Below are 22586 nucleotides of genomic sequence, written 5' to 3' on the forward strand. Positions count from 1 at the left end.
GACGCTCGAATCGCCAGCGCAAACAAAAAAACCATATTGAATTACCTGCAGGGCACCCGTAAAAAAAAAAGAATTACCTGCGGGGAGGAGCGCGAGTCGTTCAGCCGACAGTTAGCGCAAACAATTTCTACGCTTCACATGGCGATCCTGGCGCCAAGATCCGTGTGATGCATCCGAGGGCGCAGAGCACGTTCACACAAGATCAGTATAGAACTATCGTCAGTTCTATAGTGTTCAGGACATCAGTCACTCAACTTGCCTTAGCTAGCAGCGCCCAGTTGCTTGGAAGAAACAACTGACGTTTTTACTTGACAATATACATTAGCAGAAAAAAGAACATCCACACTGACAAGATTTAGAACTAGTAGGATTAATTTAGGACACGAGACGAATTCTATGGTCAGAAAATTTGTATACAGCCGAACAGATAGCACTGCATTTCCATACACCACCCAGAACAATCGAACATTCGCTTCCCTTCGGTATTATCGTTAGTAAACATTGACCTCATATTATTTGGAAAAAACAATGACCTCATACAGCTTGAGAGAGGAATCACGAAGTTCCTGGCATGCCTAGATTTTTCATAGCAAGGAAGGATGCATTTCAAAGCTTCATCAGATGCTATCACATTATGTTCAATCAGGATAGTAACGACAAAGAAGGTAATGCAAACTGTGTGTAATACAAACAATACAAAGAAGATAACTGCAGCTCCCTCCACATTTTCACATTCGGGCTTGGGACCGGCAAAGGCAGTGTTAAACCAGAACAATACAAAACACAAATTATAGAAACACACCAATCATTCAAGCAAAGCATACAGGACACACAATCAAGCAAATGCAATATCAATGCAGCTCCCTCCACATTTTCACATCCGGGCTTGGGACCGGCAAAGGCAGTGTTACACCACAACAAACAAAACATACAACACCAATCATTCAAGCAAAGCATTCAAGACACACCATCAAGCAAAACATACAACACCAATCATTCAAGCAAAGCATTCAAGACACACCATCAAGCAAAGCATACAACACACACCATCAAGCAAATGCAATACTAATTCAAACACACACACACACACAGTCGGTCACATAGAGAGACAAGCATTCAGGACACACCATCAAGCAAAGCATTCAAGACACACCATCAAGCAAAGCATTCAAGACACACCATCAAGCAAAGCATACAGCACAGACCATCAAGCAAATGCAATACTAATTCAAACACACACACACACAGTCGGTCACACAGAGAGTCACAGTCACAAACAGATTCAGTCACACACACGGTAGCAGTCACACAGAGTCAGTCACACATACACAGTCACAGTCACACACAGTGAGTCACACACACACAAAGGGCACAAACAGAAAGCTAATACTACAAGCAAGACCCATAATGTAAGTTGTTTGGCATGCAGTACCTTCCAGGAATAACTTTTGCTATTTCTGCTCATTTATTCCCAAATACCTTATGGCATTAATCAGTGCATGTTCCTCCTCAGTAGTCCAAGCATCCTTCCATATGTTTGGATTCAGATGATTATGCCACCTAAGATGTTTTGAATGAATTCAAAAATCAGCTTCATATTAACAACTATGATGTTTTGAATGAATTCAAAAATCAGCTTCATATTAACAACTGCATCACCTAGACCAAATGTGTTTCCCCCGATAGCAGCCACAACTTGATTGAAGAATAGAGCAGCCATCTGAAAAAAGAAGAACAAAATAGTTAGCACGGACTGCGAATAGAGAAAGAGATGCCAAGAAATAACAAGTTACTCAAGGCAATTACCTGTTCATTAGCAATCGGAGGAAGTCCACCAAAGTAAACACGCCGAGAATAACGAGTAACCTAAGAAAAGAGCAGTCAGACATATGCATCACAGAACAAGAAAAATCTCAAGCACAAAGAAAAAAATCAAGCATACCTACTGTGTCATGGCAGTGGCTGCATAGCAAGTGGATCGATGCAAAGGAAAGAAAGAATTAGAAAGTAATAACAAAACATTGAATAATAAAGAAGCATAATAGATCACAGGTGGGTTCATTCTGCCATCACCAAATAAACTGCAAATCAGAGTGAATCTGGTCGCGTTGTGATGACAGAATGGACTATCCATGATTTGAGTACTAGCTACACTGAATCATAAAAGGAGCACATTAGTCACCTGTCCTAGAGCGGATAAATTGAACATGTTCGGAAACATTCCAGGATCAGCAGCAGGAAGTTCTGGTAGCTGACCTGCAATGCATCAATAGAGAATTGTTACCAGTGTGTTTACCTTGCACATAGGGGGGAAATGCATTTCAGCAAACCATATAAAAATAAAACAATCAAAAGAATACCTTGCAATGAGACTATTTTGTTAGTCCATACTTGTTTACAAGGTCAATTATTTTGTCATCCTCCTGTAGAAAAAATATCATAAATATAACTATAAAATGTGCAAGATGTTTTTTTTCTCAAGCAAAGTCAGGAGTGCAATGGCAAACCTCTTGAGTCCAACGACCTTCGATGAGTGCAGTGTTGAAGAACCTTCTGCCATGGATGTAAACATTGCACCTCTGTCCTATCTGGAAATAATTCAGCTGCATAGGTAGATACTGACAGAATATGTGAGCTCACCACACTTGAATATACAGAACGTCCAAAAGAGTATGGCATTACTATATAACTAGCTAAAATGTGTGATATGCATTCATAAGGTATTACCAGCCGTGAGATAAATATTGGAAGGAGTTAAATTCGAGAGGGATTACCATACAAACACAGACCAGGTTGATGGGCAATCCACGGCTTCAGTTCAAACACCAGAAGCACACCATCAGAACCGTAAAAAATCAGATTAGCCATCATGAAAACCTCCATCCACCGCTGGATTCTACATATACATCATTCTGAGCACAAACATCATACTTGTGGCAGGAAAATATACAACAATGCATTGAAGAGTGTCCAAAGGGCAATGATACTACCAACTACAGAGGTATGGAGTGCTTGCACAATGACACACAGTCACAGTCAACACACACATACACACAGTCACAGTCAGTCAACACACACACACACACACAGTCACAGTCAATACACAGTCAATCAAAGAACACACACACACAGAGACACACACACACACAATGGAGCGCTTGCACACAAGAAACGGACAAAGAAATACACACACACAGTCAGTCACACACACAAACTGTCAGTCATAGTCAACACACACATACACACAGTCAATGTCAGTCAACACACACACACACACACATAGTCACAGTCAATACACAGTCAGTCAGACAACACACACACACACAGAGACACACATACACACACACAATGGAGCGCTTGCACACAAGAAACGGACAAAGAAATACACACACACAGTCAGTCACACACACAAACTGTCAGTCACACACACAGTCACGGTCACACACACAGTCACACAGACACAATGGAATGCTTGCACACAAGAAACAGACATAGATAGGATGAAACTAATCGAAGACATGAGCAAAAGTAAACCATTTGTTCAAGCTTGCCGTTCAGAACCTTCAACTCTGCATTATTTTAGTTCTTCGATTCCAAACCTCTCTCTGCATTACCCAACTACATGCTAGGAGGCCGCTACTGTTATATAAACGAAGTCAAGTGTAAGAGCGCAGAGAGCAAATTAGGATGTACCTTTTCTTTATCACCAAATTTCGGAATCTGCATGTACCAAAATTGTATTTTGTGTCACAAGATGAACCTGAGGAACTCACCAGGAAAATACTCAAATTAACAAATCAACTGAATCATGGAGAACATCATGGAGAAAAGTAGTCCGACAAATCCAAAGCAATTCAAGTATATATGTAGACAATCAGAGCTCATGTCCATGCAAAACTTTCCCTCCCATAAGGTGATAAATTTGCAAGCTGAAGATCAAAATTTGATTGCCTTAGTTGGTAAAACAGAAAGTGATAGGAACCCTGAGCAGTCCTTGGCATGCCAGTTTGTATGACCGTAGAGGCGAGCTAAAATTAGAATGATGAGTTGTTCAGATCAAGATGACCCTCAGAAGAGTCTTGGAATTGCCAAAATATTTCTGGTGCCATAGACATCTATCTTCTTTCTCAAAGAAATATTCCAATGATTCTTTATAGAATTACCTGTCCTGAAAAGAGTAACATACTTGTGAAGTGAACAAGGAAAACATGGCTAAATAAGCATTTTGGGACTACATACATCAGCATAGCAAAATGTAAAAAGCATATTCCAATGATTCTTTATAGAAATTTCGGTCCTGGAAAGAGTAACATACTACTATCAGCATGAATACATAATCTTGTGAAGTGAACAAGGAAAACATTGCTAAATAAGCGTTTTGGGACTACAGACAGCAGCATCACAAAATGTAAAAACCATAAATATACCTGCGCTGTAAGCAAACCCAACCCATCAGTGTCCTTAGCAATGCAAGGAAGAGCAAATGTGACATTTGTCTATATCCTACCTGAAATACTTACAGAAGCATTATTCCAGTGATTGGACATCAGTAATACAAAAAAAGTATATGATATCCACATAAGACATAACGAAACACAGATATCACAAAAAATGTATTGTCAAACACCACGGTAAACATGATTATTATGATAAGAAAACTAAGGAACAAAAACAGGGAAAAGGGTGTTGTGATGAGTGAGTGAGATAAACAGGGAAAGGGGCATGGGATGCATTGGATGCCAAATCGGCCACGCAAAGGAGTGGAAGCCAAGCAAAGCCAAGCAAGTGAGTGTTACAAGAATCAATTTTTTCTGCTCAGCCTGTCATCATCTATCAGCAAGAGAGAAGCCTGACCAGTGCACGTCTCCGGATCCCTGCCTGCTCGAAACGGCCTACATGGTTTGCATCCTTGAACACATCCCCACATATGGGGAGACGACATTGGAACACAAGCAAAGCATGAACAAGAAACCAATTGGACAGACCATATAATCAGTAACACAATCAGAATCACCCCATTTAAGCAGTCAAACACAGTCACATGCAGACAATGGAGCGTTTGCACACATGAAACAGACAAAGAAACATACATAGATAGGGGCACATCACACACACACACAGTCAGACACACACAATGGATCGCTTGCACACAAGAAACACACAAAGAAACATACATGATTATACATGATTATTATGATAAGAAAAAAAGGAACAAAAACATGGAAAAGGATGCTGTGATGAGTGAGTGAGATATATAAGATAGGCATGAGATGCATTGGATGCCAAATCGGCCACACAAAGGAGTGGAAGCCAAGCAAGTGAGTGTTACAAGAGTCAAACTATTCTGCTCAGCCTATCATCATCTATCAGCAGGAGAGAAGCCTAAATGGTTTGCATCCCTGAACACATCCCCATATATGGGGAGACGACATTGGAACACAAGCAAAGCATGAATAAGAAACCAATTGGACAGATCATATAAGCAGTAACACAATCAGAATCACCACATCCAAGCAGTTAAACACAGTCACACAGATAATGGAGCACTTGCACACATGAAACAGACAAAGAAACACACATAGATAGGCGCACATCACACACACAGTCAGACACATAGTCAGACACACACAATGGATCACTTGCACACAAGAAACACACAAAGAGACAGACATAGATAAGGGTACAAACAGAAAGCTAATACATGCAAGACCGAAGTAAGCTCGGAAAGCTATAAAGAAGTTCCAGAAACTGAATGAGTAAACTGGTTTCTGTAGAGGGGTGAGGGTAGTTCAGATCTTCATTCCTGAAAACAGGAAGCTAGTTAGATCATCATCACTACGGCACTACCCACAAGTTTGTAGGCACAGAGACACATGCTTATTCTTGTCACAAAGTCTAGGCAAAGCAAGAAAAGCATTATTTCAGTGACTGGACAGCAGTAATTGATATCATATCTCATGCATAATTGAGTTAGTGAACCTCAAAAGGGAACAAAGAACAGCAGAAATGTATTGTCAAACACCACAGTAAATGATTATGATAAGAAAAATTGACAGCATGAATGTTCATGCACACGCAAAAGAAATACCACTTACAAACAAAGCCTACTTGCGTTGAACATGAATTAAATTAAAAAATTAGCAGATTTGCACTATATTAGGTCACAACTAGGTTATAAACAAGCATAGCATAAAATCTATAAGCAATCCAAATCCTAGTCATGCCCAGGCTTCCCAAGTGCATGGCTTACATAGGGACAATTACAGAAGTCAGCATTCTTGATATTTGAACCAGTGAGTACAAAATTTGCTCCAAGTTGATGGCATAAAATTTAACAGGACAAACAAAAGGGACATGAGCAGCATTGATAGAAAACATGTGATGAAGGTGCTTCCACAGATAAATAAATTCTGGAAGTTATGCTCATAGCAGAATTATATGCGCATGTGTGCAATGACAAAATTCTGGAGTAATGCTATGCAATCAGAACGAAGTCTAAGGGGCTAGAAGCAATTCATCTAGTGTACTCCTATATGAAAATGGAAATAGCAACAGAAGGAATAAAAGAAGGAAACCTTGTCCTACAGTAGTAGCAGCAGGTGTTCAATTAGTCAAGCAGCAAGCCACATGATTTGCACTCTTTTAAAACTTTCTGCTATGCCTGCCTGCTCGAAATGGCACCCCTGAACACACATCAGCATATATGGGAACATAAACAGAGCATGATAGGAAGTAACCAACCAATTGGATTGGAAAGAACATAAATTAACACCCATCAGAACAAAATCACCCCTGCATCTGGCCTGACGAAAGTGAAACAAGCTAGCTGGTACAATCAGAATCGACATAGGAACCGGAGCATCTAGGCTAACACGAACAAGCTGGCCGTTTGAGATCAGACAACAACCGACGAACAACGCAGGAGCCTAGGAACCGATCTGAACTACCACGCCAAACTGACAATCGCTCTCCGTCTCTCCATCTCCGGCCCGTAATCCAACTTCAAAACCAAGACCCGACCGTTCCTGTAACGCTCGAGCTGACACGAACACGCTCAAACGCAGGATCCAAAGCGACTCTCAGATAACAGAAGCACACGCAGAAATTTCTGAATCGCAAACCAGACGGGAGACCCTCGACGAGACGGACCAAGAACACGCGGGCGCGTCGGGGCAACGGCGAGGACGAGCAAAAACGAAAACGGACGACGGCGAGGACGAGCAGAACCAAATCAGAGGCGAGCGACTCTAAACTGACGACGGCGGGGACGCGCAAAATCAACTCGGGAGCGACTCTAAAGCTGACGAACTGACAGAGCACGAGCAAACTCAAATCAGACGCGCTCCTAAACGAACGACGGCAAGAACGAGCAAAATCAAATCAGGCGGGGTTCTCTAGCTATCTAAACCGGCGACGGCGAGCAAAATCAAACGGGCAAATCGACCGGGGACAAGCAAAATCGAATCCGGACACGCGATTCTAGACGGGCAAATCGACCGAGGAGGGCGAGCAAGATGAAACCCGGCTCGAGGAGGGCAGACGCGCGGCGCGGACGAAGGGCGGAGGAGCAGCGGACCGGCCGGAGCGCTGCGGGGAGGTCGGAGGAGAGAGGCGCCGCCCGGACGAAGACGAGGAGGAGGAGCGGACCGGGCAGGGCGCGGCGAGGAGGCGAGAGGCGCGGCGCGGAGGAAGAGAGGAGGAGGAGCGGAGCGGGCCGGCCAAAGGGCGCGGCTTTATAGCCGGGGCAGAGGCGGTGGCGGCAGCGGCAGCCGGAGGCTTGTCCTTGGCCGAGGCGCGCGTGGCCTGGCGGCGGAATAAAAGGAAAGTGGAGCGGGCAGGGCAATTTCTTACCGTTGCGGTGCCCATCCACGCGCCGTGTCTTGGAAATGTTTTTTTTTGGTATTCTCAAAAAGAAATTGTTTTTTTAGTGCAGGCCTTGGCATGCCATACCATATTAGGCCATCTCAAACGCTGACCATGAAATGGATATGTATCCTTTTTTCTGACGAGAAAATGGAACACGGAGTCGGTCGTCCAACCATGCCCGCGTACATTTCAACCGTATTTAAACAAGCCGGATAAAATACATGCAAATTGAATAATTTTTATCTGAATCAGACGACTTTTTTTTACGTTTCTGGCATATTTCATTAAATAGAAGCGACCGGACCTAAACTTAGTGCAAATCTAAGGTGGCACACGTCCTCGCGAGTCCTTATTCTTCCCTTCCGTGCCCATGTCGGGCGGCCAGCTGAGCCACACGGAATGAAAGTGCGGCCGCCGATGAGCAAGAGTAGAACATGGGACACGGATCGGCTCACGGGAGTCGAGGCCTCGCCGCCTCACATGCCCTACCGCTCCTCATTGGAGTCTGCAGCCTGTCCGTCACCGGTTCACGTGAGATCGATGATGGACATGGACGGACATGCCTCGGCGTGGAATCGGTACCCTCGAAACTTTATTGGCAGCGCGAAGGGTGCGCAGCTGCCAACAGTCTCGTCTGTGATCGCTTGCGCTGCCTTCGCGTCCGACTGTGCCATGGCCGCGCGTTGCAGGTGGCACGAGCGCGCGCGACCTTGTACAAACACCCGTTGCTCGGTGATGAAGTTGGGGTTCTCCGCGGCCTTGGCCGCCCCGGTTTCCTCCTTCACGAGTTGGCCATAGATTTGGCCTTCCATTAGCCGATCCTACTTGAGGAGGGAGAAGTTGTAACCTGTTCCTCCTGCGCCTGCCAGAACCCTAACATCGACTGTGGCACCGGCTGCTGCTCCGCCATGGCATCCATGAAGTGCGCCTGCACATGCTCCATGGTCAAGTCGTCATGGAACAGGGCAGGCAGGGGACGCGACTCGTCGTCGGAGGCTGTCTCCATCGTCGAAGACCTCCGAGGAGTAGGCCGGCAGGCCGACCTCTATTGCCTCACACGGCAACCCTGTCAGCCGGCCTCAAGGCGGTCAGCTCGTGCTTATGCTCTGTCGAGAGGCTCTCCAACAATGCACTAGAGGTCGCCGTCATGGCGGAGGTGGTCCTCGGAGGAGGATGTGAATCAGATGTGGTGTGGTGTGGTGTTGTTTGTGCCGAGTGTGACCTGATGTAAATGTCAGAAACCCATACCACCACAAGGTTTGGGATGGATCATGCATCCCCATGAGATCTAGTGGGTGCAATGGATATCTTTGCTTGCACCCCATCAAAACTCTATCGTGATTTTCATGAGTTCTTCATAAAGGCCCGGGAAGTTTTAAGACATCCATCCACGTGGGGATTGCATAACTGCCTTGATGAGGATTTCTTTGCCGCCATTAGAAAATTCTCCAGATTGCACCATTCCTTTCAGAAGTTGCGCTTGGATGATGTGAAAATTCCCTCATGCCATTCGGCCCATTGGTGTAGGGAGCCCCAAATTTTTTGCTCAAACTATACTTGTGTAACCCTGCAGCACAACCTTGACCTCCTCTTCACTAGTAGAAAAAGGGTCAAACGTGAAGCACATTAGTGCCGGTTTGTATTTGAGACGGCACTAATGTGTACATTAGTGCCGGTTCGTGGCGGCGATCAATAGTACCGGTTCGTGGCGAACCTTTAGTACCGGTTCATGCCACGAACCGGTACTAAAGAGGTTGTGTCATCCTGCGGTCAGGCTATGGCCCCACCATCACCATTTAGTGCCGGTTCGTACCACGAACCGGTACTAATGAGGTTATGGCAAGCTGTTTTTAGTCCCACCTCGCCAAGAGAGAGGCAGTATGAGCGGTTTATAAGCCGTGAGTGCACAAACAATGATGAAGAGTTGCAATGCTCACCGACATGTTGATTAGCTTCAAGCCTTGCGGAATAGCATAGATTGCACTGAGCTATGTGCAGTGGCTTAGTGCAATCTACACTATTCCGAATGGCTTGAAGCAAATTAATCAGCATTGCACCTCTTTTTTATTTTTAATAACTTATTTAAACTCCGGACTTCTTTTGTGTTCAGTATGCAGCATTTAAAACTTGTTATGCCTCAAGGTTGTTGTGGTTTGGAAATTATGGATTTGACAAACATGAATCATAGCTTTTTGTGTAAGTGACTTGGGAAACTCAAGTTTGGCAAACTCTATTGACTAGTAGAAAAACGGTCAAATGTGAAGCACATTATAGTGCCGGTTTGAATTTGAGCCGGCACGAATGTGACCATTAGTGCCGATTCCAACGGCTAGGCGGGCTACTACCATTAGTACCGGTTCGTTGCCAATCTTTAGCACCGGTTCGTGGCACGAACCGATACTAATGTGCATCCCACCAATCAGGAAGAATCACACGGATCGTGTGTTTCTTTCTAGCTCTTGCGAGTCGTTAGATCAAGGGTGTGTTTCTTCCTAGCTCATGTGAGTCGTTGGATCGAAACTACCACAATCACTTTGTGAGCCAGACGACCCTATATATAGCCCATCTCTCGCCTTCCCTACATAAGTCTTTCAATTCATCGACTACATACATCTACCAGTTCATCGACTGCATACATCTACCAGTTCATTGACTGAATACAAATCATTCGGATTCGCCATCATACGTCCAACCGTGCATTTGATATGCATATATATGCATCACGAGCCACGGTAGGGCTGTATGATGGCGATACCGATTGGTTTGTTCTAGATCCGACATAAAAGGTTTGATACAACTTCTTTTTTGTGACATAAGATCTAACATTGTTGCTTCTAGTAGTTCTCTTGATTCCACTAATGTTTCTCTTAGCCAAGTTACACTTGAGTAAGAAAATAGCTTATTGAAGGGAATTATAGAGAAAGGAGTGTACAAAAGCCTTGCCGGGAGTAAGCAATTCGAGGAAATTGTGCGCAAGCAAGGAAGGCACCGGAAGAATCAAGGTGTTGGTTTTGAACGAAAGTTCAATGCCAATGGAGTTGAGTGGGAAGAAGATCAATACCCCAAGACAAAGTTTGTTCCTCAGCAAGAGAAGTATCCTACTTCCTTCAAGGGGACACAAGCTCAAGATGATCTTCCATCATAAGACTACAAGCAAAAAGGTAAGGACAAGCTTCAAGAGGAAATTGATGAGGTTATGGCAAGTTGTTTTTAGTCCCACCTCGCCAAGAGAGAGGCAGTATGAGCGGTTTATAAGCCGTGAGTGCACAGACAATGACGAAGAGTTGCAATGCTCATATACATGTTGATTAGCTTCAAACCTTGCGGAATAGCATAGATTGCACTGAGCTATGTGCAGTGGCTTACTGCAGTCTACACTATTCCGAATGGCTTGAAGCAAATTAACCAGCATTGCACCTCTGTTACATGGCCACTTCAATGTTTTTTAAACTTATTTGAACTCCGGACTTCTTTTGTGTTCAGTATGCAGCATTTAAAGCGACGTCATCAATTTCCAACATGTTCTGACATCATTTGTTGTTTTTCGGTCATTTACCTAATTGTTTAGAGAGCTAAATGACCGTGAAATTGAAAATCACTACAAAATGAATCCTGAAAATGTTGAAACTTGGCATGGTATCATCGTATCACCCGCATAGCATGCGCGAAAGAGTAGAGAGGGTCACGGCAAATAAATAATGCAGAAAAGAAAAAACTATATAAAAAACTACTCAAAAATAAATAAAAGAAAATAAGTAATGCAGAAAAAAAACTATAATAAATTTGTTGGCGCACTGCCCTGTGGGTCTACCAGACCTAGGGTGTGCAAATGCAGGCCCAGAAGGGCCAGCAGACTCACAGGGCAGCGTGCCCTAATTAATTAGGCCTAGAAGCCTGCTATATAGAGGAGTTCGAAGAGGTAGCCGCGGCTGGGTTTATAAACCAGTGCGGCTGCCCTTCGCCGGACGAGGTGGGGCTAAATTTTGGGGTGGCAGCGCAAACTCTAAATACAGCAAAAAACAACTAAAAATAAATAAAACAAAATAAATAAAGCAGAAAAGAAAAAACTAAATGAAAAAAGCCCACCTACTGGGCCACAGCGGCCTGCATACGACTAGAAACCCAACCTGTTGTTAGGCCAGGATGCAGGCCCGCAAGCCCAATAGGCCCCACAGGGCAGAGTAGCAGAGGTAGGCCCAGAAGGCCTGCTTTAGAGAGGAGCTCGAGACAGCAGCGGCGGCGGGGCTTATAAGCAGGTGTGTGCGTCCTTCGGCTAGTGAGGTGGGACTAAATTTCTGCGCCCCTCGCCTGGCAGCGCACACCCTTTAGTACCGGTTGGAGCCACCAACCGATACTAAAGGCCCCCCCTTTAGTACCGGTTGGTGCCTCCAACCGGTACTAAAAGCCTTCGTTTCCCGCCGCTTGGCCTGGGGAAAATAGGCCTTTAGTACCGGTTGGAGCCACGAACCGGTACTAAAGGCCAATCCTATATATGTAGCACTTACGAAAATTTCAGTTTCAACTCCGCACTTCGTCTCCAACCTCCGTCGCGCGCGCCGCTCGATCCCGTCGTCGCCGCCCGTCGCCCGTACCGTCGTCCGTCGTCATCGTCGCTGTCCCCGCCGCCGCCCGTCGTCGTCGTCTCGCGCTACCGCCCCGAACGCCGCCGCCGTCCGTCGTCATCGCCGCGGCCGTACGTCTCTCTCTCGCTCCCGCACACACATACACACACACACCGGCGCCCCCGCCCCGTACACCGGCGCCCCCGCTCGTACGTACGGGGCGGCGGCATATGGGGCCGCACACACACACATATACCACACACACACACACGCATACACACACACATACACACATACACGTATATATACACACACATGCATACACACACACATACACACACACAATTTTTTTTACTTATTTTCTGTTTTTTAGAAAAGTTAATTAGATGATCGAATGTTAGATTAATGTCGAATGTTAGATGAATTAGCTAGCTAGATAGAAAAATTGTCGAACTAGAGATTAGAACTAGTTGAATAATTAATATAACTAGTTTATTTTTAATAAGAAAATTTAGGTATATGAGATTAGAACTAGTTGAATAATTAATATAACTAGTTTATTTTTAATAAGGAAATTTAGGTATATGAGATTAGAACTAGTTGAATAATTAATATAACTAGTTTATTCTTAATAAGAAAATTTAGGTATATGAGATTAGAACTAGTTGAATAATTAATATAACTAGTTTATTTTTAGTAAGAAAATTTAGGTATATGAGATTAGAACTAGTTGAATAATTAATATAACTAGTTTATTTTTAGTAATAAAATTTAGGTATATGAGATTAGAATTAGTTGAATAATTAATATAACTAGTTTATTTTTAGTAAGAAAATTTAGGTATATGAGATTTGATTATCTAATTAAAATATTATTTGTTAATGAGTTTTTCTGTTTATTTAATTTTTTATATATTTTGAGTTTATATAAATGTTAGATTAATGTCGAATGTTAGATGAATTAGATAGAAAAGTTAAATATATAGTAATGTCAATTGAATATATAGTTAGATATATTAATGTCAAATGTTAGATGAATATATATTTGGCTAGATATAGGTGTTTAATGTTTCACCTATATGAACATAGGAAATGTCATCTGACGACGAAAAAGAATTTATTATGTGCGAACACTGTGAAGACCAGCGCGGCCTGTGCGACCAAAATTTCCTTGTTGATGGTAGGCGCTTCAGCATCAAGCTGGATGAGACATTCGAAGTTGATACAGTAAGTCACTTTGTCAATTATTATTTGAATGCAAAACTTATGCTTCATTTGCTTCAACTTATAATTTTAAATTTTCACTATTCTACTAGCGCATCCCCTGCCATGCAAGAATTTTTGTCTTGGATAAGATAGGTTTCAGTGCTATAGATGATATGGAGGTAAAGAGAGTTTACTTGAAGACACAGCATGGGTATACTTTCAACGTCAAATTATATAATGGAGACACATACACCCATTTTGAATGCAAAACTTGGCAAGCACTATGCAAGGCTTATGCATTTGAGCCTGATATGGTTATCACCTTTGATATTCGTCCGGAAGATGATATTGAAGGTAATATAGACATCTGGGTCGATGTGCAAACGCCTCCAGTTCTACCATTTGGTGAGTTTTTCTCAACCATGCATGCATATGTTTATGTCTTTTATACAGTTTATTCAAAAATAGTTGACAACTATTTTGTATTGTCAACTTATTTCGGTTCAAGCAAACATGTCCGGCGCTTGGTAGACAAGACCTACTACTGCCCCGGGGCTCAACTAAACTGCGAGGAGATAAGTCATTATGTTTCATGGCTTGAGGATCTTAATATTGTCAAGACAAATTTTTTCCCTACACTTAGAAATGTTAGTACTCAAAACGTGCGACCAATGGTGATCGTATTGAACTACGGTCACATCTGTAATCAAAAGATGGTAAGATTTTAAATATTTGTCCTTAATTAGTGCATCTTTTGCATACATTATTTTTGAAGTTAAACTTTCATTGCTTAGTATATTAATTACTATACGATGTTGTTCAATAGGGACTTCCGATGACAGTTGTGCCTCAGTGGATTGAGACAAAAGGTCGCATGTCAATGGTTAGCTTACGACCAAGATTTCCTACATTGCACATGAGTGCATTCAGGATTTCTAAAAGCGAAGAATGCTTAATAGTGAAAGATTGGAGCAAAATTGTTAACGATCGCAGAGAAGTACTAGGGGGCAGTAAGGAGAAGCGCAACCCAAGATTAGGAGACAGATTCATCTGCATGCTCCAGTATGATGAATCAGGAGAGCTATACATGTTCTATGCTATTCTACCTGAGAGGGAGCAGCAGGATCAGTAGCTACTCTTCATGCTCTTAATTAGTACTTGTCTCATGGATCCGTGTCGTGAACTTCGATGTTGGTGATGATTATGTTGAACTCGATGATATCTCTTTGCTTCTGTTACAAAGTGAATGTTTCCTCTTTAAGCTAGCCAACGTTGATGATGAATTTACATAGCTAGCGGTAATGACTATGATGATTAAATAGTGGTAATTAGACGACCACGATGATTTTTAGCTAGCTAGAGTTTATTTATTTATTAATATGCGATGATGATGATGATGACGACGACTACAACTCATTATAACGTAAAACAATCCTAAATTAAATTGATAACACAAATTTAATTGAAAAATACAAAATAAAACAAAAACCCACAACCATTTAGTACCGGTTGGTTTTACCAACCGGTACTAAAGGGCTCCCGGCCCCCGGAGCTGGCTCGTGCCACGTGGTACCCCTTTAGCACCGGTTCGTGCTGAACCGGTACTAAAGGGGGAGGGCCTTTAGTGCCGAAATAATAGTGCCGGTTCCTAAACCGGCACTAAAGGGCCTTACGAACCGGTGCTATTACCCGGTTTTCTACTAGTGCTTGTACATCACTAGGGCAAGCTTTTCCATCCATGAGACCACTCGTGTCAACATTTCCCAACTGGCATGTCCCTTGGGCATGTTGATCACTTGCTGCACTGACGTTGCTGGGCCTCTGCCTTAAAAAAGAGCGTGAGGACCTTTTTCAGTTTTTAGGACATATATTTATGTAAATATTTGCAGCTACTAAGGGGTGATAAACAATAGGATAATCGCGTTTTAAGGCAAACATAATCACTTCAATTCATTTAGGACCCGAATATTCAGCGAACGAAACTGCTACCCAGACGACAGTGCTACAAGATCTATGCACGACGTGCTAATCCAGCCGCTGGTGCCCTTGTCGATCATGTGCATGTCCGGCTGGATTTAAGCATCGTCTATGAATCGTGTGCATTCTATCATGTGTATAGCACTGCTGTTCAGCGAACGTCAGCTTTTAGGCATGATAAATCGAACATTTTTTAATGGCAAATTATGTTCGGGTTGTGTCGATAGCCCCGTCTGTCGTGATCGAACTAGCCCGGGTTCCGCCGCGCCCATGCATGGCTTACTAGGAGCCTCCGTGTCTGTCTGTTCCACTCGGGCTTCCTAGGGGCTCTTTGCGCCATATAATATTATAATATATACTTCCTTAACCACTTTAAGACAGATTGATCTTAAGAAGATCATTGCCTACTCCTCAGTAGCCCATATGAATTCGGTAACTATTGATATGTTTAGTGGGGCGGCGGCCGTTAGGTCACCTATTTTGAGTTATGGACACACAAGCAAGGCCAAAACATGTGTGCTAGGCGTGCGACCCATCTACCTATTAGCAATAGGTGAGAAAACTTAGCATGTCACAACAAAAGCATCGATGTCTGTTTAGCCAGCACTGCCTGATTAAAGAGTTGTAGATGTCAGAAACCCATACCACCACAAGGTTTGGGATGGATCATGCATTCCCAGGAGATCTAGTGGGTGTAATGGATATCTTTGCTTGCACCCCATCAAAACTCTATCATGATTTTCATGAGTTATCCATAAAGGCCCGGGAAGTTTAAAGACATCCATCAAATAGGTCGGCGGGGATTGCATAACTGCCTTGATGAGGATTTCTTTGCCGCCATTAGAAAATTCTCCAGATTGCACCATTCCTTTCAGAAGTTGCGTTCGGATGGTGTGAAAATTCCCTCATGCCATTCAGCCCATTGGTGTAGGGAGCCCCAAATTTTTTGCTCAAACTATACTTCTGTAACCTTGCAGCACAACCTTGACCTCCTCTTGTACATCGCTAGCTTTCCCATGCATGAAACCACTTGTGTCAACATTTCCCAACTGGCATGTCCCTTGAGCATGTTGATCACTTGCTGCACCGCCAACCTTGCTCGGCCTCTGCCTTAAAAAAGAGCCCGAGGACTTTTTTTCAATTTTTAGGACATATATGTATGTAAATATTTGCAGCTACTAAGGGGCGATAAACAATATGATAATCACGTTGTTAAGGCAAACGTAATGACTTCAATTCATTTAGGACCCGGATATTCAGCGAACCTTAGCTTTTAGGCATGATAAATCGAACATTTTTAATGGCAAATTATGTTCGTCGAGAATGACAAGTTTAGTTGGCGAGCATGGGAAATTCGCTTCAATTTTTTTGGCAGGAATTTTTTGTGCTTGCAAACTTAAATTGCCATCATCACGCCAAATATAAATTTCCATGAAAACGTCAGATTTGCCATGCCTAGAAATTTGACTAAGGAGAAAATTTCATTTAACCCTCATCCGATTAGGGAGAAAATTTCAGGCCTAACAAATGTTGGGTTTTTTTTTGCGGATGAAAACAACCGTTGGTTTTAAATACACTCCCACACGAATATGAGTTTATTTGTGAAATTTAGCATGTTTATAATGTACATCGATGCTCTTTCTTTGCAAAGGGGTACATCGATGTTCTAACACACTGTATTTTTTTACAATTATTGGAAACTATCTAATATAATGCTCATGAAGTTATTGCTATTATCCTCGCAAAGAATCTTTTAATATTAATTAGTACTCCTACTTTCTCTTTAAAACTAATAATTGTTACTTCTTTTGAGAGAGAAAACTAATTGTTATTGGACTATAGGTCTAATTGTCACCTTCTTTTTTAGTTAATCTAATTGTAACCTTTTGATCTGTTCACCATGGACACACCATTATGGCCCATTAGAAAACGAAACCGACCCCATAGAGAAAAGTGCAAAGCCCAACCCACCAATCCGCGCACCGCCAAAGCCCGAACTATCCGCCCCCCTCCGGCACCGACCCACCGCCGCTCACCATGGAGCCCACGGCGATGGACTTTTTTCAATTTTTAGAACATATATGTATGTAAATATTTGCAGCTACTAAGGGTCGATAAGCAATAGGATAATCACGTTGTTAAGGTAAACATAATGACTTCAATCATTTAGGACCCGAATACTCAGCAACGCCAGCTTTTAGGCATGATAAATCAAACATTTTTAATGACAAATTATGTTCGTCGAGAATGGCAAGTTTAGTTGGCGAGCATGGCAAATCCGCTTAAGTTTTTTTCCCAAAGAAATTGTTGTGCTTGCAAACTAAAATTGCCATTATCACGCCAAATATAAATTGCCATGAAAACATCAGATTTGCCATGCCTAGATCCGACGTCATACTTTTTTTAGCGTTTTTGTTCATTTAACCCTCACCAGATTAAGGAGAAAATTTCAGGCCTAACAAATGTTGGGGTTTCTTTTGCGGATCAAAACAACCGTTGGTTTTAAATACATGCCCACACGAATATGAGTTTATTTGTGAAATTTAGCATGTTTATAATGCACATCGTGTTCTTTCTTTGCGAAGGGGTACATCAATGTTCTAACGTACTGTATATTTTTTATAATTATTGAAAACTATCAAATATAATGTTCATGAAGTTATCGTTATTATCCTCGCAACAAAATCTTTAAATATTAATTAGTCTCCTACTTTCTCTTTAAAACTAATTTTTACTTCTTTTGAGAAAAAAACTAATTGTTACTTTTTTGAGGGGTACTGTTTCTTCTTTTGAGAAAAAAAACTAATTGTTACTGGATAATGGATCTAATTTTTTTTAGACAAAGACAATGGATCTAATTGTCATCTTTGATCGGTTCACGATGGACACACCACGACGGCCTTACGGCCCATTAGAAAACGGAACCGACCCCATAGAAAAGTTCAAAGCCCAACCCACCAATCCGCGCACCGCCAAAGCCCGAACCATCCGCCCCCCTCCGGCGCCGACCCACCACCGTCGCTCGCCATGGAGCCCGCGGAGATGGACCGCATCGCCGCCCGGCTCTCCGCCGTGGACGGCCTCTACTTCCCCACGGCCTTCCTCCGCGCCTCGCCGCCGCCGCCGGCGCGCAAGTCGGCGCTCCTCGACCTCCTCTCCCGCGACGCGCCGCTCTTCCTCGAGCGGTACGGCGCCGCGCTGCGCCCGGACGAGCTGGCCCCCTTCGACGCGCTCCGGGACGACTACGAGGTGGGCTGGCACCTCCGCCGCCTGCGCGCCGCGGCCGCCGGGGAGGCCCCCGCCCCCGCGCGCGTGCGCAACCGGCGCCGCGCCTACCTCCACCGCCTGGTGACCCAGGGGGACTACTTCTCCGAGGAGGCGATGCGGGAGCGGGAGCCGTACCTGCACCACGAGTACCTCGGCAGGTTCCAGGACCCCTTCGGGCGGGCCATGGTGCGGCCCGGGGAGAAGTTCTCCGAGACGCTGATGCGGCGGGCAGAGGAGGCCGTCATCGTGGAGAAGATCCGCGGGGAGCAGATCAGGAGGGGTGTTGACCCCAGCGAGTGGGTCGGCGGCCCCGTTGAGCGGCCGATGATGGGGCAGGAGGAAGAGGAGGAGGAAGAGGAAGAAGAGGAAGAAGAAGAAGAGGAGGAAGAGAACATCGGCATGGAGGAGAACACCGAGGCTGAGGTTTGCTTGCTGCCAATTAGTCTTACTCTCTACATGTCCTAGCTTGATTTTGCTTAATTTCTGTGTTACGTTGCTTGCACTTACATAGAACTGCACAAGTTTGTGTTGTGATGATACATTGAGGCGATGTAGTTGTGCTTACATCGATTTTGCTTATATAACTCACTGTGACTTGTAGAATATTAATCTTGCTTTGTAGTCTGCTTTGTCTATGGAAAATAGTAATCTACACTGTCTGAAGTCTTCAGAGGTTATAGAAAATTAGTTGTTTTACAGGTATGACTTTATTACATCAAATCCAGTAAATGGTTAGGTAGAAAAAAATCAATTTTTTTAATGCAGAACTGCTTTACAGTTCCCTTAAGTATTGCAGTTGCAGATACTCCACAATAGCCTCTTGGTTGGTTATGTTTATGCTAGGATACAGTTTCTGTTTAGATGGACGAGGGAGTCTAAGTTGCTCATGTTTTTTTTGTGTGTGACATGCGTTCTTTGTATGGCATTGTGTAACTGCTAGTTTGCTAGTTTACAGAGGGAGTAATTGTTATTACATAGTTCTAACTTCAGATATATCGGACCCACTCTTAAGAAACTAGGATTAATATGGCACCATGTAACTGCAATTACATAGTTATAAGTTCAGATATTGTGCTTTTGGGTGGGGTGACTCCTCATTCGCCAGATCTTTGAGTGACCGCCGTATGTGATTTTCCAATTTGGAGAATCAAAATGTAGCTCCTTTTCCCTCAGAAGATCTGCACCATTTTGTACAATAGGAATGTTTTCTCTTTACTTCACAAGACATTAGTGTAGGTAAGGTATCAGCCTTCCCGCAAGTCCTAGTCTTCACCCTTTGTTAGATATAAGTGGGTTAATTGGGCCAAGGTCGGACCATGGTCGTCCGTTTCCGCTTTGTCTATGGAAAATAGTAATCTACACTATCTGAAGTCTTCAGATGTACTCCCTCTGTAACTTAGTGCAAGACGTTTTTGCTGCAAAAATGTCTTGCATTAAGTTACAGAGGTTGTAGAAAATTCTTTGTTTTACAGGTATGACTATATTACATCAAATCCAGTAAATGGTTAAGTAGAAAAAAAAACCATCTTTTTCTGCAGAGCTGCTTTAGAGTTCCCTTAAGTGTAGTTTGCAGTTGCAGATACCCCGTAATAGCCTCTTGGTTGGTTATGTTTTAACGCTAGGATACGGTTTCTGTTTAGATGGATGCGGGAGTCTAAATTACTCATGGTTTTTTTTGTGTGAAATGTGTTCTTTATATGGCATTGTGTAACTGCTAGTTTGCTAGTTACATAGTTCTAACTTCAGATCTACCAGACCCGCTCTAAGAAACTAGGATTAATATGGTACCATGTAATTATTACTCCCTCCGTCCGAAAATACTTGTTGGAGAAATTGATAAATGGATGTATCTAGAACTAAAATCCGTCTAAATACATCCATTTATCCGACAAGTATTTCCGGATGAAGGGAGTATTACATAGTTCTAATTCAGATATATCGGACCCTCTCTAAGAAACTAGGATTGCTATGGCACCATGTAACTGCTATTACGTAGTTCTAACTTCAGGTATAGTGCTTTGGGGTGGGCCCTCATTCGCCAGATCTTTGAGTTCACTGCCCGTTGTATGTGACTTTCCAATTTTGGAGAATCGAATTGAAGCCCTTTTTTTGCTCAGTCTATCTGGACCATTTTGTACAATAGGAGCGGATTCTCAGATATTCTCTTTAGTATAGGTATATATCAGCCTTCCCACCAGTCCTAGTCTTCACCCTTTGTAAGATAAGTGGGTCAATTGGGCCAAGGTCAGGACCATGGTCGTCCGTCTTCGCTTTGCCAGCCTCAGAACGCTCAAGGAAACTAGGATTACCTGTTTTTTGCTGAAAGATTTGTAACCGCTAGTTTTGCGTACCCTCAACGGCTGTAGCTGTGGTCAGATTTGGAAATCCCGTCATTGTTAACTCTGCAGTATTTTTCTTGTGTGCTAGGGCCATGTGATGAATCTGAAAACAACATGCACCTCACATTTTGACTGAACATTTAAGCAGTGAGGAAGAAACAATTTGAAAGTAAAACCAGATCACTGGATTAGTTCTTGACTAGAACAGATTCATGACATAATGGCCCAACTGTGTCGGTGTCAACTTGATGTAGAGCTGTTGTTCGGAGAAATGACAATCTAATTCAGCAGGACAATATGCTAGACTCGGTCAATCTAAGGCGTCTCTTTCAGTTACCGTCGCTTTTGGCTTGCACCTGTGGCATTTGCCTTTTCTTATTTGACTGGAGTGAAAAACCAGGATCTATGTCCTCTGAGTTTAGATAGATCTATTTTCTATCTTGGCTTTCCTTGCTAAGATACTCTGGTGGAGCAGTAGTAAACTCCATCGTAGCAGATTATTAGATGTTCATTTTCTTCCTAACCCCTGGTCGCAGGTGGTTGCACACGACGATAACGGTGGTTGCACCAACGAGACTGCAGGCCCCCCTGCAGGGACTTTCAAGCCAATATTATCCCCTGAGGAGATGGAGGATCAGCTGGAGCAGTTCACCTCGGTGATGCAGGAGAAGTTCCTGTCGGGCCAAGACTCGGAGCACATGGACTACCCCCAGATCGACAACGACGAGATGCTGGACGACCACTGGTCCAGGGAGGCCAACTACGACGCAGAGGACAAGTACTTCAACGAAGATTAGGACGGTCGAGAACGTAGTCTGCTGCTATTTAAGTTGCAATACTCGGTAAGTTGGGGTCAGCCATGTTTAGACCCTGTAGTGTTGTTTGTTAGCAGCATGTAAATATATGATGCAAGGAATGCGACCGTGTATGTGTTGGACAGGCACAGTTTACACATCCCTATAAGGTTAGTATCAGGCAGTAGCCTAGTCGTCTGGTTCTGTGTTGCTACCGGTTACAGAGGTGGTGTTTTTCCTTTTTAACCTTTCTCCCTTTGTTTCTCGGCGGAGTTTGATACTTTTCAGTCCCGGTTTCACCCTTCGTGCTGTTAGTTTCTCCTTGTCAAAATGTAGGTCAAGTGGCATGTGATATTTTCCCCCTTATTTATTCTTCAGCGGACGCAAAGCCATTCAACACCGTTTAGTTAGTCTCCATCTTACTTGGGCATGGTGTATTATGACCTCACTGTCCGTGTGCCGGACCAAGATAAGATATGACTTCATGTGTAAAGCATGTTTTGTTGGATCATGACCTTTCTGATGATTGTTCTGGACCAAGATATATATATATATATATATATATATATATATATA

General features: G+C 43.3%; 1 protein-coding gene and 1 long non-coding RNA gene across 2 annotated transcripts; one reads left to right on the top strand and one right to left on the bottom strand.

The window, feature by feature from the left end:
- Window positions 1-1171: 1171 nt before the first annotated feature.
- Window positions 1172-7802, bottom strand: LOC125525513 (uncharacterized). The gene is made up of 8 exons (XR_015611580.1): window positions 2775-7802; window positions 2508-2603; window positions 2361-2423; window positions 2183-2256; window positions 1943-1962; window positions 1807-1866; window positions 1660-1720; window positions 1172-1560 (listed from the first exon to the last, which is right to left on the bottom strand). It is a non-coding gene; the product is annotated as an uncharacterized LOC125525513 (long non-coding RNA).
- Window positions 7803-18565: 10763 nt separating this feature from the next.
- LOC125520424 (coiled-coil protein) lies at window positions 18566-22309 on the top strand. Its single transcript, XM_048685338.2, has 2 exons — window positions 18566-19300; window positions 21753-22309. Exons 1-2 carry the CDS (start codon window positions 18638-18640, stop codon window positions 22011-22013), a joined length of 924 nt encoding a protein of 307 aa, XP_048541295.1. The 5' UTR covers window positions 18566-18637; the 3' UTR covers window positions 22014-22309.
- Window positions 22310-22586: the final 277 nt, after the last annotated feature.

This window comes from Triticum urartu, chromosome 7A (assembly GCF_056163025.1).
Source record: "Triticum urartu cultivar PI428250 chromosome 7A, HENAU_Tu73, whole genome shotgun sequence".
Taxonomy (NCBI): domain Eukaryota; kingdom Viridiplantae; phylum Streptophyta; class Magnoliopsida; order Poales; family Poaceae; genus Triticum; species Triticum urartu.

Excerpts from the sequence above, each read along its gene's own strand:
- LOC125520424 (XM_048685338.2), top strand. The coding sequence starts at position 18,638 with ATGGAGCCCGCGGAGATGGACCGCATCGCCGCCCGGCTCTCCGCCGTG. Across the intron at positions 19,301-21,752 it reads AGGAGAACACCGAGGCTGAG|GTGGTTGCACACGACGATAA; the intron begins GTTTGCTTGCTG and ends CCCTGGTCGCAG.